General features: G+C 41.0%; 1 protein-coding gene across 1 annotated transcript; it reads left to right on the top strand.

The window, feature by feature from the left end:
* Window positions 1-1,227: 1,227 nt before the first annotated feature.
* SMPDL3A (sphingomyelin phosphodiesterase acid like 3A) lies at window positions 1,228-16,469 on the top strand. Its single transcript, XM_054196948.1, has 8 exons — window positions 1,228-1,480; window positions 3,015-3,228; window positions 4,766-4,910; window positions 7,925-8,021; window positions 9,300-9,478; window positions 10,653-10,833; window positions 12,770-12,894; window positions 14,091-16,469. The coding sequence occupies exons 1-8, from the start codon at window positions 1,375-1,377 to the stop codon at window positions 14,400-14,402; spliced, it is 1,359 nt and encodes a 452-aa protein (XP_054052923.1). The 5' UTR covers window positions 1,228-1,374; the 3' UTR covers window positions 14,403-16,469.
* Window positions 16,470-17,135: the final 666 nt, after the last annotated feature.

Genomic DNA, 17,135 nt, shown 5'->3' with positions numbered 1-17,135 from the left:
CTTTAAACAGCATCTTCTGCCCTTCAGTTTTACTAGCTTATTTAATCAGCTTCAGTACCTAATACAGCTTTCATCTGTCTCCCCTCCCTTGCTGCCTGTTTGCCTGCCTGTGGCTGCACTCGCCCCATGACTGTCCTTCCCAGCCAGCCCTTCCCAGAAAGGTGGGAGCAGCTGCTTTTCCTTTGTCGCTGGGGAAAACAGACTTGGGTCCCCAGTACTGGCATTCATCTTCATGATAAGCGATTTGTGGGGTCATGAGTTAAAAAAATTCCCTGCACACATTGTTTTGTAAGTCACGTGAAACCATCATGAAGTTTATTGGTGAAATATTTTGCTATTCTAAAGATGAACAACATTAATGTCAAATTAAATAAGGGAGAGAAAAAATTAAGTGGTACCTGCGAAGTGCCTGTGGCACTGCTCAGAGAAGTGGAAAAATTAGAGGGAAATACCGGCACGCGGGACCTCCAGCTGCTGTCAAAACAGCTTTGCAAAGCCCTGGAAAGCAGATGTGAATGGAAGAGCACAGGCAGCAGCAGGGCATCTGGGGGCAGCCATGGGATCCAGGACATCATTATTCTGGTCTGCTTGTAAAACAGACACCGAGAACTCTTCCTCAACAGAAACTACTCCGACTTCAGCAATAAACAGCAGCTCCCCTACCGTGAAGCCTTAGCAATGGAGTGTGGTGTATTTACAACACACCTCAGCATTTTCCTTAAGCCATGCTAAAGGTGTGCTTGACAGCACAGGTTGGGGTTGTTTGTTTTTTTTTTTCATTTTAAAGCGTGTCAAGTAACCAGGATCCATTTTTTACATGTATACTGTGAGAAACCTTCCGTATACTGTGAGAAACCTTCCTTCCAAAAGATGCTCGAGGCTCCCCTGAGGCGTCTGACAGAGCCAGGCCGTGCCCAGGGCAGTCGCCATGGCTCGGCTCGGCACAGGGCTGCAAGGGCCGGGCGCCACAGGCCACCGGCCGAGCCGGGAAGGGACTCCCGCCTTCCCGCCTCACCTTCCTTCGAGGCCGCCTACAAACCTGCCGGTGCCCTGAATTTAAGCCCTGCCCGGGGCCAGGCTGGCTCCGACGAGGTCCTCAGTGCTGTCCCGGGGCTGGCACCTCATGAAGGTCACCCCGGCACGGCCGGCTGAGGCGACAGCAACCACCCCCCTCACAGGGCACCCCGTCCCGAGTCGGCTTTTGGCCCCCGGTCGTGCGGGCGGGGCAGGCTGGCGGCTTCCGGCAGGCCTGGGCAGGCAACGAAGGGCCGGTGGCTTGCACAAGCCACTCCGGGCTTGCCCGTTTCCTCCGCGCCGGGGCGGTCACACGAGCAGCCGGGTCAGCCGGCAGGGCGCTTCCCCGGTAGGGCCAACATGGAGCTGCGGGGGGAAGGCGCCGGCCGCTTGGCCCTCGGCCTGGCGCTGCTCTGCTCGGCGCTGGAGGCGGCGCCGGCCGGCCCGCAGCCCCGCGCCGCTGTGGGTGAGTCCGAACGGAGGGCAGCGGCTGAGCGGGGCCGCCCCCGCGCAGGGTGAGGGCGGGCGGGGGCCCGGCCGTGGGAGGCGGGTGAGGGGCGGCCGCCGCGGCCCGCGGTGCCTCCCTGGCAGAGGGAGGCCCGGCCTGGGGCTGGGGGGGACACCGAGCGGGACAGCCGCCCCTCCGTGGTGCCAGCGCGGGGCCCGACGGCGGGGGGTAGCTCTGGTTCCCGCCCCTTGTCGCTGCTGCCGTGGTGTTCCCTGCCCCGACCGGCCTCAACTTCATCTGACGTTTCGATAAGCAAATACACGGCTCCTCCGGTGCTGGGGAGTTACATGGGGTTTGTGTGTAGTCCGGCAGGGCAGGCTGGCGGCCCGAGGGCGGCCGGTGGGGTGGGCTCGGCCCTGCCTTGGCGGGGTGTCCCCAGGCACGCACTGCAAACATGAAATTTGGTGTCCGCACTGTCAGCAAACACACGCACACTCCGCCTGGCCTGATCCGCCGTGCGGTACCCCGCGCAGGTGAGCGCTCCCAAAATGGTTTCCACAGGATTCTGGGTCCCTGGGAGTCACAGGTCCCTCAGACCAAACACGAAGCAGCGTCATACCGGCGTTTCTCTGTCTCCTCGTGGTAGGGGTCACAGTTCTGCAGATTCCGAAGATCACTGTTTATCTTTGCTTCCTGAAATAAATCTCCACGAAGCCCTGTCACATGGTGCCTGCTCTGCCACAGAGTGAGCATGTGACCTTGGGAAAGATCAATTTATATCTGTCCCGGTTTCACAACCACTGCCCCAGATACATGAGTGCCTTTCCCAAGTGCTCTGAAACCGACAGAAAATAAACTACTGGTATTTTACATGAAACTTGAAGTCTGGTGGCCTCATACAAGCTTAATTTGTCTTGTTCACCGTATTCCTATAGTTCTCAGTTCCTTTCTCCGCGTCGTGCAAAGTAGCACTGGCTGGGAATGTGTCAGCCTGGAAAGTAGCAAGTAGGTGAGGCTGACACACATCTCTGGTGAGAAGCCCAGTCTCTTTGCTACTGTGGCTGCTGGGGAGAAGAGGAGCTTTGAAATTTTTGCACGTGCTGTTTCTGGCCTTTCTTTCTAGTCTGTGATCTAGCTTCCAGCCAGGGAAGGTCGGGAAAAATAATTAAAATGCAGCTCCCTCTCAGGTGGAGTGGAGAAGTCCTTCTGTCGCCTCCTCTACTCCCCAGTTTCCAGATTGTTATTAATGAAATGGAGCTGATTTTCCAGTCCCTACCAGACTTTTTTTTTTCCTGTTGAATAGCTTAAACCTATGACTCTGCTTCTGTTTTCAGTTTTTCTAAGCAGACTATGTGAAGGACTTGTCAGGAATGCAGAGCTCACCCACACTTACCAGACGGGCTAATCAACAATTTGTTAAATTTATTCTCCTGTTCAAAACTTGAAAGAGGAACAGCAGTAGACAAACTGCAGCAAACCTGGCATTACCCATGTGTATCCAGTTCAAATGCAAATAACGCCATTTTCTTTAATCTTTATTTTCTGAAAACAGGGCAGTTCTGGCATGTATCTGACCTACATTTAGATCCGACTTACCATGTTACCCCTGATCGCACCAAAGTTTGCTCTTCTTCCAAAGGAGCTAATGCCTCCAACCCAGGCCCTTTTGGAGACTTTTTGTGTGATTCTCCATATCAGCTTATTTTGTCAGCATTTGCATTCATGAAGGATTCAAAACAGCAGGTTTCATTCATGATTTGGACGGGGTAAGTGTTCAAGTCACTGCAGTTAAAGCTTTTAACAGCTGGATAACCATATAGTGCAGTAGTTCACAAATTTATATTTGCACCAACAGATCTGAGTTTAGTATCTCACAAATGCTACTTTTAAATAGTCTCTTTAGTTGTCTGAATGGCTAATAAGTGGAAGACTGAGTCTAAGAAGTGGAAGTGGAAGATTCAGTCTTCAGTGGAAGACTGAATCTACGGTCTCAGGAAGAGATTTTGATCTCTATTAATTTCTGGACTGTTCATTGGGACATTTACCACATGACTGTATTAGTGTAAGTTAATAGAAATGGTGCGGGGAGGGTGGGAAGTGGAAAAAACAAAAGGAAAGGTCAGAGGAATAACGGACTGGAATGTATTATTATGGGAGGTATTGGATTTTGTAGGTCTTAAGGTCATTAAATTTAAAGCGCATCCCTTTTTAGAAGATATCCTTTAATTATATTTTATTTGGTTCTGTAAGCGGTAACTACAATCAAGCAATACTATAGTTTATGTATTTTTTTTAAAAGTGTATAAAGTTACCATTGAGGTTCAGTACCTGTATGAATTCTAGATCAGGGGCTAGCTGGAGGAGGAGAATGTCGTGGATGCTGTTGCTCTCTTCGTTACTATCACTCATAGCTGCGTGTGCTTCTGAAGAAGGCGTGGTTGTTTCACAGTCCCTCATTGCAGCATTTTGGATGTGTGTAGTCCCCTGTTGAGTAAAATATTTACCTTTTCTGTATCTAATACGATCTTCCGTATTAGAAAATGGGCATAATAATACTCTCTCTCTCACACAGGTGTTATCTGAGAGGCTTTGTGTGCCTTAGCAGTGTGACTGGAGAAAGAAGTGTGAAAGGGAGGCATATGAGTAGCCCGATAGTACCATGTCCTGTTACTTTCTAGGTATTCATAAAAGATAACATTCATTTACCATTTTGCCATAGCAAAATTTTCCATTCTACCATCACGTAATTTTTTACGTTATACATCAATGGATAATTTATTAAAGAGATTAGTATCTTTGAGTGTTTGTGAGAACTAGTTTGTTTATCAACGATGGTGTCTTTTTTGCTGGAAAGGTTATAGAAGTTATGTCACTTAATTTTGCTGGGGGAAGGGTGTTAATAAATACAAATATGTAAAAACAAGTGATTACTTTATTTCATTACCTTATTGTATTTCATTTCCAGCAGGATGTGAAAAGAGCACAAATAAACTTATGAAGTTGTGCATATGATGGAAGATATATAAGCCAAACTGCACAGTAGCTCAAAATGATGGAGTTGAATTAATTTAATTTCTAAGAAATCTTAGTTATGATAAATGCAAATCATAGCATAAACATTAGTCTACTTGTTTGTTTTTTTTTTAAAAAGATCCTTTGCAGAGAGCCTTTCAGGCAATTCTGTGATTTTAATTAGAATCTATAGCAATATTACATGCTAGAACGTAGATAAGTTTGCAGAATTTTTTGCCATTTCTGACGTTGCTAATAAACCTTTGTTAATAAAGCCTTTTCCCTTTTCAGAGATAGCCCTCCTCATGTTCCTGTAAAAGAACTCTCCACAAAGTTGGTCATTAGCATCATTGGCAATATGAGTTCTACAATTCGTAATTTCTTTCCAGATCTTCAGGTTTTCCCAGCCTTGGGCAATCATGACTACTGGCCACAGGTAAAACAAGTTAGAAATTTCTTGATGTATCGTATTGAGTGTGTTCCTAACCCCTTAGAAAGGAGGCATGAAAAATAAGAGTTAAATTTGTGTAACTGTTATACTGGAAACAGTATTCTACAATTCTCCAATTAGCATTTAAAATTATAAATACTTCCAGTCAAGAACAGAAAGTACATCTCTCTGTGTTAAGTTTCCCAAATACATGGTGATGCCAGGTAAAATCTGAGGTCATGCAAATTTACTGCTAATCATTCTTCATGGCTTAGAATCACCAGATCTCATCATAGTTAATACGCATTTAGTTTTTTTCTTCCTGTGTAAGTCATGCTTGTGTGCACAATACCGTAATCCAAGAGAAATGACACCCTTAATGGATCTGTGAGCCTGTGGTAAGATTCAAGGCCTACTGAAAGGCCTACAGGAAATCTGTCTACTGACATCACTGGATTATTTTTTTTTTTGTGAGACTAACGGCAGAATTTTTGTAATGTTCCTGCAGTTTTGCCACTATTATTAAAAATATGCCTTTTTGTTTTCTTTCCTTATTGGACACTTAGAAATATCCGCATTGATGATTTACTGCATGTGTGCACCATTGCAGCTGAGGACAGTTCTTTTTTACTTTCAGCATTCTGCGAATATTGTTCTTGGCATAGTTCAAAAGTAAACAGTTGCTTCATGTGTCCTTTAAACCATATTGTGGGTTGATATGGCAGCACACAGCACTGAGAAGCAAATTCTGTCATTGGATCTGAGGGGATCGGAAGGGATGTGGAGGAGGTCAACTGAAATATTTTGTTTGAAATATCTGATGGGAATTCAGTAACACCCCTTCACCCCGCCCCAAAGAATTTTATTTCAGCATTCTGTGTTATTCATTAGGCCTATCAGGATATATCTTAGTGTAGCAGGTGATTGTATCATTGCCTGAATCATTGCTGGAGTTAGTGATTCCCAAATCAGGGAGTAACAGAGGTGCTCAGAGAGGGGAAAGGGAAATGTGAGAGGCAAAATAAGAGCTAAACACATCTTGGAAATGTGAGTGCGCAAACAAACCTGGGACTTCAGTCTCTTGCATTCTTACTCTGGTAGCATAGCTTCAGCTTGTCTTATGCACTGACAGGGGCCAGGTTGGTTTGCCAGAAACCACTGGTAAAGTACTTTGGTAAATAACACCTTAACTGAAGTCTCACTTGATGTTTTGCTTTCATTTTGTTTTGTTTTTTAAAAAGTCCTAACAGAGAATTGTTGTCATTCAGCAGTCTCCTTTGATATAGAAGGAAAAAACTGTGTACAATAATCTTGTAGACAAAGAATGTAGTGACTTTTCCAACAAATATGAGTTTTGTTTGTGAAATTAAATCTGAAGGTAGAAAAAAGATGGTCAGGAGGGGCAGATGGGCACCAAACAGTATTTTGAAGCAGGCTGCTGATTGGAATAACTGTTGTAGTTCTCTCTGCACAAAACCACACAGGAGTGTTTCTGTGATACTTTGCTTTGAAATGGCAGGCTTCACCAATGGGCAGAACTTGACATACTTTCCTGTTACTGTTTGAAAAAGACCATGGGATCAGAAACGCCCTACTTTGGGGTCATTTCAGGTTGCTGGACTTTTTTTTTTTTTTTTGGCTGTTGATGACATTTCTGTTTTTCGTATGGACATGCTTGGCAAACATCCTGTAGACTGGAAGCGATGTGAAGCAAGCCACACACTGCAGGCTGTTCGAGAGCAAGTGTGAAAGCTGCACGCTCACCATGCACCGAGGAATTTTATTCCTCTTTATTGTGTTCTGACTTGTTCGTCTTAACAATTTAATGACCTTGGATGATTTTTCTTGCAGAGCCTATTAAAAATACTCCTCAGGTTAATCGAGCATTGGGGTACCTTTCAGATCGTATATTGTGACCTTGGTCTTTCTGCATAGTCTTATTTGTTTCATATCCTTGCCCTTGCTTAAAGCAAATTCCCGGACTGCTGTCTAATCCACAAGTTCACAGAGCACTGACTTGCCTGGGTCCAAACCACCTTCAGTCCATAACATGACCTCTTATCTGAGATCAGATTTTGCTGTGTCTGTTAGTGACTGTTAGCTCTGGCTGAACTGGTATGGCTCAAAGCTTTCTTAATAACTAGTATCTGTGCACTGCAAGCAGCAAATGTCTGAACAGACTTCTGATTGCCCTACTCCTAGACACAGACTTAGTGCCTAAGCCTCTAATAACATGGGGTTAGTTTCAAAAAGCTTAGAAAGGTCAGATTTTATGTTTAAGAAAACATGCACTGTAATACTGTTCCTATTTTTTGACCTCTTTTTTTTTCTTCTAGCACCAAGAATCCAAGCAGATATTTTAGGAAAGGCAAGGACAGGCTGGGATCTTCCTGTCAGGGTTAGATGAGAGCGTGGCTCTTACCAGGCTGTGGCACTTGGGCATTGCCTGGCTCAGGCTGAAGAGTGCTACAGTCCTAATTGGAGCCGGTGGGAGAACACATTGACAACATTTTTCTTTTCTGTATTTCTAGAACTACAGGATAACATGGAAATATATGTGAATTTCACCAGAATGTTTCTTAGGGCCCTAGTGGACTTTTGGAGAGCTGCTATGAACCCCAAGTTGCTTGAAAAATTCACCTTCTATAAAAGAAGCTTTTTTCAATTCTTTCCTCCAAGAGACTTTATTTCAATCTTCAGTTTATGTATTTATTAATTTTGCAGAACGTACCGTTTTCCACTCTGCTGTGCTCCTAAGGCTTGACATATTTCTGGCATTAGTTTATCCATGCATTAACAAGGCCCTGCAGTCAGTTCTGACTAAGTTCAGACATTTGTTCCTGATCAGCAATACTGGATGTTCAGAAGCTGTTTTTTTTTAACTTTTCTTGAGTTCCTCCTGGTAGTGACTGGATACACTTAGGTGTTATGCGAGAGGTTAGGTGGGATAATTTAGTGATTTTTTTTTTGTGTGTGTGTGTCTGAATGCCAAGACTTAGGCAGGTTCTGCTTTCTCACAGGATCAGCTTCCTGTAACTACCAGTGAAGTTTACAATGCTGTAGCAGATTTCTGGAAACCCTGGCTAACGGATGAAGCAATCAATACCTTCAGAAAAGGTAAAATATGCCAGTAATGCATTATAAAGTTAGGGCTTAGAGAACTAATGTTTCTATAGATTTGTCCTGTTTGTTTAGCAAAGTCTCATAGGATGGATCAGCACAATAGATTACCTATAATGCTTCTCCTGGAAGAAGTTACTTGTCTTTTTGAATAGCACTGCTTATCTTCAGGGTACATTTATTCACTTCTGATGCAATAATTATCACTTCTCGTAAAATGTACAGTACATTGGCTTTGTACCAATGCATGTGAAATATCTTATTGCCTTCAAGACCTCATAATACTTTTTAGATAAAGGCGTATGATGCACAAGAAGACTTAAATATGGTTGTAAAAAAATTGGTGAAATGTTATTTCTGTTTTGATACTATATGTATTTAAGAGCATATTGAATAGGCACATATTTGAGTTATAATAAAACATAGTCTTGGTGATTATACTGTTAATTGCATCATATTTGTGTCCAGCTTACTAAACTGGGAGAATATTGATATCCTAATTATGTTTTTTCCTTTTAGCGAAGAACAGAAAAAAGTTCAACCCAATTTCCAATTCACTCACACATTAGGTATTCGAAAGTTTAATTTGAATTTGTGTTTTCGTGTCCTGAATGAGAAAGAACTCTGTGTAAGAGTAGAAGTAGAAACTCTAATAGGAAAAATAAAACTCAAAGGGGCAGACCTTAAGTTAAGATATATGGTTATAACTCTATTGCTGTGGCTCCGTTGAAGTCCATGAACAATGAAATTGCACCCATTGAAGAAGGTATGTAGGCCATGGAGAGTTTTAGGAGCTTGGATTGAAAAACGTAGTCTTTACTTTTCATCATATTCCAGTCTGAAGTTAAATGACTTTCAAAGTACAAGGCTACTAAACTCAAACAGTTCTTCCTGGAGGAACTGAGTATTTGCAGTATTTCAAGAAATGTGTACTTTTTAACAATTACTGCATCTCTCAGTGTGGAAGAAAGGTTACAGGGCACTTCTTGCTTGTCAGTTGGATAATTGCACCTGAAAACTGTCAACTAAACACAAAGAATTACAGGCAAGAATTCATAAAAAATTCAGTGTCAACTTCTCCTACTAAAATGTTGCTAAAAACAGATTCTTAAGATGTTCTGTTGTGATAAGGTGATGCGTGGCTTGAATAAACATGCCATATTCTATTTTATTAGGAAGAATAAGGCTGGGTATTTTGTCAGTGCTGTACTTTCATTCTAAAGTTGTGCTTTTAAGCCTTTCATTTTTCAGATGATGTTGGTCTTATTTTCACAGGTGGCTTCTACACACAGCTGTTTGAATCCAGTGATAGCTCTCAACCACTCAGGATAATCAGTCTGAACACAAATTTATATTACAGCCCCAACAGTGTAACTGTGAATATCACTGACCCAGCCAACCAGTTTGCCTGGCTGGAGGGAATACTAGAAGCCTCTTCACAAAAGAAGGAAAAGGTAGGGGCTGTGAACAGAACCCATTGTTTAAACTTTGAAAAGAAAAATTAAATAGTAAGAAGTAGAGATAATGAAAATATAAACATGATTCTAAAAGAATATTAATGCTGCCAAATATACTGCAGAATCAAAATTTCATTTTTTTAAATAATTCTTCCTTGAATATGCATGTTATACTACAACAATTAATAAAATAGTTGAATGCAGTTTCTCAAATTATACAGTAAAATACCTTCTCTTTCCTACTATATAAAATACTGTAGAAGCCAGGATGAGAATACTTAAGGCTTTCACTTTTGTTTGACTCTTTTTACGCGTAGCCTTTAATTTTAAAATGTTCACCCTTGGCCTGAGACAAAACCTAGTATATTTCATTTACATTTTTATGTAATTACAAGTATCAAAAATAGAAATTTGAAAGGAGATTGTCAATGACAAAACTTAGCTAAGCTGCAGCAAGTGGTATGATTTGAGTGTTATAATAAATTGTCTTATAATACTCAGGTTTTGAAGTGAGGTTATAAATTGTTGTCTCGTGTTTGATTGATTGGTGTGGGGATTGGATCATCATTTGACCAGAAAAAGTGTTTAACTTGAAACGTTTACATTTTGCCATGGTATTGTAATTTAAAAAATATTATATTACAGTCGGGAGACAAGAGAGAGTTCCCTTCCTCATAAAACCCTGCAGCATATCAGTTGGTGTGTGCAGTTGGAACTGAGTCTCAGCCTCAGACTGAGGGGTTTTAACCTGTTCTTCCATGTTTTTGTTTACTTTCTGACCATGCAGGCTCTGCAATATTCTGACATAAGTTTTTCTTACTATCCCCTTGAGATGCCAAATCATAAGTCTTGCCCTAGTAACTTTATTTTTTAATTTTAAATAATTGATGAAATTTTCCTTTGGCCTAAAATTACACACAGAATTATTAGAACTTTTTTCGCAAGAATATACTGAATTCACTAAAAAAAAAAATCAATTTCTTTCACTATGAATTTAAACGTTCTTACTGTTAGCATTTTGTATAACCAAACTGCCACGATTTATAGCTTTCAGAATGCCATTTCTAAGACAACATTATTATGAAATTGTGGTAACCATTTCTAAGTTACAGCTCAAAGTATAAATTTCAAATGAAGGTACTAATTGTGCTTTCTATATCTAATTCCTTAGGTATATATAATAGGACATGTTCCAATAGGATACTTGCCATATGCAAGGAATACTACAGCTATCAGGGAGCATTACAATGAGAGACTGGTAAAGATATTCCGCAAATACAGTAGTGTTATTGCGGGGCAGTTTTTTGGACATACACATAGAGATAGTATCATGGTCCTCCTGGATGAAGAAGGTAATGATGCTTGTTGAATCCTTCATCTTTTTCTTCTTGATTAAAAGCAAATTAATACTTTCTTGCATGTTCTTACTAGCCAACCTCTGTTAATAAATAATTGAAAAAGGAAATTGGGAAATACTGTTATTTATATACAAGAGTTCAAGCCTCACGCACTCCCAATTTTTTTCCAAAGAATCTCGCAAAGTGGACTGTATTTTTGTTGTTGAAGTCAGAAGAGACTCCCCAAGCTTCCTATTTTTTTTTAAGGAATGCTTATGCCTAGACAAGAATTTCTAGTCTTTCCTCTCCGCTCTCTCAGTGACACGGGCAAATTATACTAGCCAGTTGCTATTGTGTAATGTGTCAAAGGGAATGTTCTCAGGCCAGCTAGACATGCTCTGTGTTCTTGTGTTTCCTGCATCATTACTGTGCCTCTCTGCTGAGTTCCCTGCTGCTTCAAAGTTAATTAAGATAAGGGTAAGCAGGAGGCAGGGGAAAGAAAGTCTCTGCCTGTTGCATCTCTTAGATCAGCTAATTTCCCTTCAAGAAAAGCACCCAGGTTTGAAAATTTTGTTTATTGCTTTGAAATCCCTTAGTTTTAAGCATGGGCATGGCTGTATGGAGAACTCTATCATCTCTAACAGAAGATATCTAACAAGTAACTCGTTAAATATTTATGTCTGTACCATAGACCAGTGAGAGGTTCGTTGCTTTGGTTTATGTAAAATACTGAAATATTAATTGGCTCTTTATCTATGTTCTATATGAACTCGTAAAAGCAATGCCCAAAATGTTGACTGGGGCAACAGTATTCTAAATCATTTACTATTTTACATGGCATTATCATGGAATTAATCTCCAGTAAAAAGGAATCCAGCCCTATTGAAAGAACTGGCTTTTTATATTTTTTTAAAATGGTTTTCAAAGCAGTCTTATACCTACATAGTTTTATACCTTATCCTTTTTGTGCATGAAATCATCACCTCTACTGCAAATTTCACGGAGGACAGACTGATCTTGGTGCCTTATCGTTACAGTTTGCATGTGCAAGTAACTGCTTCCAAATTATTTTAATAATTTTGCATCTTTTGACAAAATTTAAACGGTGAAATTGCATGTAGCTAAATACAGTTTGTGTTTTTCTGTACAGTTTTAGACTGTCTTCTATTTATGCCATTTTGCTCTTGACAAAATTCCAGAGAATTCAAGATAAATGTAATACTGTAGCCAACATGAGTGTACTGAGATACAGAGCTCAGTTTTATCTTCTCCAGAAGAATCTGTTGATTTCCAAGCTTTCAAAGCTTCTGCTCATATGTGGAGACTGACCTTGTGATTTCACTGCTGTGATGTTGTCAGAGAAAGGAATAGTTAGGGCTTTTTTTTTGTTCCACAGAAAACCTCTCAATGTACTTATCTGCTTATTCTGTATAATTAAAACCCATGTACGTCCTCGTGTTTCAGTTGCTGTAAAGATTGGTGTTCACATACTGTGTGCTGGGCTAGTGTAGATGAGTAAAGTCAGGATCAGGTGATGATACCCTAGTGTTTCGAGTAACACCATAAATACATAAAACAAAAAAATGCATAAAGCAATATGTAAAATACAGCATGGAGACAGCAACGAAAAGTTTAGAAATATTTCTGTAGAAATAGGCAAAATACAGAGACCTTACATATAGGCAAGACCATTTTGCACAGGCAGTTGAATTGATGTGAAGCCTCTGATATAGACAAATTTAACCGGTACACACTGAGATGCGTACTGTGGTATTTTACACAGATTTCGGTTTACCCAAAATAGGGTTCACAGTGCTACGGTTAATCCAGGGAAAACAATGCTAACATACCTAAGCCAGTCACTCTGGTTCTTGCTTCGTTGGTTCTCTACAAAAACATTTGTTTGAGAAAGAAATGATTGAAAGGAAACTTTCCTCACTGTTTCCTGCAGAAAACCCAGTAAATTCCTTGTTTGTGGCACCTGCTGTAACCCCAGTGAAGAATGTATGGCAAATGGAATCCAATAACCCCAGTGTCAGATTGTATCAATATGATCTTGTTGATTATAGCTTGCTGGTAAGTAAAGATTTTACAGCATTGTTTAAGACTTTAAATATAGTGTCATTAAAAAGGTGAGATGTCAGCCTTTGTATTATTATGGGTATTGGTAGAACTTTGGTGCTTGCTCTTATTTTTCTTCCTGGGCAAAGGAAAGGAAATCTGAAAGAGAACTTGGTCAGTCTTTCTGTGCCTGTAGGACTACCCAGTACTTCCTGTTCTCTATGGAATATTCTTACAATGTAGAATCAAAGACAGAAATTTTCTGGGCAGAATACTAAAACTGTTTGCAGGGAGCTCTGCAACAGTGAAAAAGGTTCACCTAAATCCTGGGCTTGTCTACATACCAATGTTGTTTGCTGGTGATAGCCTGAGCTTTGGGATGCAGTCCATGAAATGCTTCTAAAGGGTGTAGAAGAGCAGATAAAGAAAAGCACTTGTAACCATGTGATGTCTTTTGTAATCATGCACCCTCCTGTATAGACTTTATATGTTTAATATGAAATGATAGATAAATTTAGAAGGAAAAAAGTAGAACACTTGTATTCTGTAGTCTCATGTGATTTTTTGAAGATAAAGTGAATCCTGTATAATTATTTTGACTCCGAATGACTCAGATATTCTCTCTGTAATTCAGGGTAAAATCTTGACCCTGCTGAGTTCAGTGACAATGCATCCTGCAGCTTGACTGGGACTGGGGTTTCTCTCTGGAGCCCTGTGCTAATACAGGCTGGTCCTTTCTTGTGCAGATTTCCTGCAGATTGTCCTGCATCTCCATCTCTCCCTTTCCCTTAAATTCTCCCTGGGCCGTTCTTTTTCTGTCCATTCTGCCCCTCAAGCAGTGCCCTTAGAAAAGAAACTTCTGATTCCCACCCTTTAGCCTCACTTCTAAAGCAGACATGAGCATAGTGGAGTTTGGTTTAGAATTTGGACAGGAAAGACCTTTAACACTGCCACTGCTGCCTTTTGTGGCTCCTTTTTCTTCTCCTCCCCATCCCCCCACCATTACTGCACTGCAAGTACCAGCTTTGGGTGTAAGCCCAGCTCTTGGGGTGGGACGTGACCTTCTGTTCAGTTGTGAATAATGAGGAGTGACAGCTTCCTAATCAATATATCACTCTAGAGACTTAATGAAGCAGGAAAGAAAGCAATACAGCCGTGCCTATTTTTTCTTTTCTTTTCTTTCCTTTTCTTTTTTTTTTTTTTAACTGTAGGATCTTTGGCAGTTTTACTTGGACCTCAGAGATGCCAACATGAAAAATGAATCGAACTGGAAATTAGAATACATCTTTACTAAAGCTTACGGCATTGAAGACTTGAAGCCAGAAAGCCTATATGAAATGGCCAAGCAGTTGTCTGTGCCACACAGCACACTGTTTGAGCAGTATTACAGTAACTTCATTGTGAGTTATGACAAAACCATTGTCTGTGAAGAGGGGTGCAAGACCTGCCAAGTATGTGCAATCCAATATTTGGATTACTCCTCATACACAGATTGTATCAGTCGGGAAGCAGCATGGAGATAAGTCTCCATGCAATTTATGCTGATACTGACTTTAGCGTGTGATTTAAAGAACCTGCTCATCCTTTCGCTCAAGCACTGACATGCTGACAGGGAGCCTATGGGACTTCTCTGAATTTCAGGGGAGCAATAAATCTCCCTAGATCTTTCTTCCTGTAAGCATGTTTTTCTTCCACATCTAAATAAAAGTTTATTGGCTATGTAATAGTGGCCGGATACTTTGGTGTTGTTTCAAGTGTCCTGTACCCTCTGTAACAGGCATCCAGTATGTGAGAATAGAATTTACTCACTCAGTTCTTTGGAAATCCAAGTCTTCTTTCTCAGGATGTGTAAACGTAGGCAATGCCATTTCAGGCATGGGATTTGTATGGGGGCAGGTTTCAACCATCTGCTGTCACAATTTGCGAACTGAAATCTGCAAAACTGGCATTTGCTGAGGCTGGAGTGCAGTTATGTTGTTGATGCAATGCCAGTATTGGGTATCTCCCTCTGCCAAGTTTTATTTTCCTTCTTAACCCCTTAAATCCACCTCTGTTTAGGGGCATATTCTAACCACAGCATCAAAGTGACTTAATGGAACACAAACCTCCATCCTGTAAATATTTAATGCATTTTTTTCAGAATGTGTGTGTTTGCCCAGCACAAAGAGCTTTTTTCTTATGATAGAGCTATGTGCATTGGTACTGCTGTCAAGAAGTCTCCCCATAGGAGATTTTGCAGCAGACTATGAATCAGGTTTAAATTGATGAACGTCACTAATTAGGCATAGCATATGCATTCTCTGTGCATCACAGGTAAATGTGCACTTGTCTTGGTGTTTCTTAGGTTTCTTTTTTCATAGAGCAGTCTAGTACTTAATGCGAAGATTATCACATGTATGAATTTACAATTGCACAGACCACTTCTTGTGATTTAATGTGTGCACACGATGATGATAATATAAAGAAGGCCATTTATCCAGTGTGTATAACAAAGAAGGACCTTTACCCATTTTTCTGTCGCATCAACAGCTATACTTTTGGAACCTTTGGTCAATATAATACCATACAGGCTCTACTCTAGATAATATTATTCCAGAGTAACTGAAGCTGTAGAAGTGATTATGACACACATCCAATTGCTAACTGTTTATTTTCATGAGATTAAAGCCTTTACTGTAGCTATTGAGGAACTTTCTGGGTTTTTTTGCACCCAAGCTTTTGCACCCAAGCAGAATATTTCCAGACAAGTTTTCTAAGTGTGTCGTATTCACAAGTGTAGACGCAGATACCTCAGATTTGTCATGCATCAATCACCCATGGAGGAAATGGTTGGTTTGTTAAATTTGCATTCAGAAACAAATCCTCCAGTGGCACTAATGTTTAGAAATGCCATTAATAATGCACAGTAGGCAGTCCTGTATTTTAAATGCTGTGCTTGGAGAGGGTATGGTGGGCATGTAAACTCTTTAGAGCTATCTGCTCAGGCTGATCTCGAATGTATCTGAATTAACGCGGGTTCTGTACAGACTGTGACTGTGAGGAAGTACTGGAAAGTTTCAATGTTGAAAGCTGATGATTCCCTCTGTGTTGGATGTGTTTCTTGGTTGCATTTCACGTGGGTTTGTTCATGAAAAAATGCCTCTGTTAACAGTATCTGTTCTCCAAGGGCAAGCAAGCAAAGCTGTGGGTGGATAGCATAAGGGCAACTGCAGCTGATAGGACAGCTGAGCTTCCTCCAATTTGCCAGATGGGTTTTGTTCAATTCAGTCGTGTACTTTGAACAATTGTCTCTCTTCTCCTACTGGTTGGCTTCTGTGAGTCCTATGACTTCTGTTGAAGCTTAATACCTACAAGACATGCTGGAAACACTATAAAAATTACCTAGTTGTATTCTTCCATTAAGGACTTCTTTATTGATGAACTTCAGGGAGAGCTGAACCACGTGGCGGATTAATAGCTACAGAACTCTAGAAAGAGTGGCATGCTGTGGTGGGCTGTTGGGCGTCTTGCTTCCTAGATTTCCTTTGTGTGTGTGTGTCTGTAGATGTTATTTAGTGAGTATGAACAAATAAATGCCTCCAAATGTCTAAATAGCAAGCTATGATCCAGACATACTGTTTTGTAATCTGGTCTTCAGTTGAAGTCAAGAGTTGGATGACATCAGCCAAGGAGGTTGTTTTTGTCTCAGCCAGAGGGATATATCCACCAGGGTTATGTTTAGCCAGGGTCTATCCTCCAAGGTACACCCTGTTATATAAGTTAGCATTCTCTCCTTCTGTGTGTAACTGTACTCGTGCAAGCGTGAGCATAACTGGCCAAGAAAGACCCAGGAATATGTTTGACTGCGTCATATTGTAACTCAGACATAAACTGAGGAGAGAGCTTCTAGGAATGTTACGCTGTAAAAAACATGAGATAAATCACATGAACAGCTTAGATGGCACCTGGGTGTAAGGGGAAATAGAAGATGACCATGATACTTTTTTTCAGATTTCTGCTTTATTCCTTCATGGATCTAGGAATGTTACAAAGGTTAATTATTCTTTCCTGACAGAAGCTTTTTTGAGGAATCGTAGATAAAGCCAAAGAGGCATGACCTGATAAAGTTGCTGACTCCTGTAGACAAGATTTCGGTTTTGCTTTTCATACGGTATTTTGTGGCCCCATCTTGAATGAAAGATTAGGGGGAATATTAGTAAGGCCACATTGGACAGAAAGACAAATTACACCACCTAGTGGAGTAAAAAGCTTTGCAT

This window comes from Rissa tridactyla, chromosome 3, assembly GCF_028500815.1.
Source record: "Rissa tridactyla isolate bRisTri1 chromosome 3, bRisTri1.patW.cur.20221130, whole genome shotgun sequence".
NCBI classification, from domain to species: Eukaryota; Metazoa; Chordata; class Aves; order Charadriiformes; family Laridae; genus Rissa; species Rissa tridactyla.
This window is presented reverse-complemented; position numbering and strand designations above follow the sequence as displayed.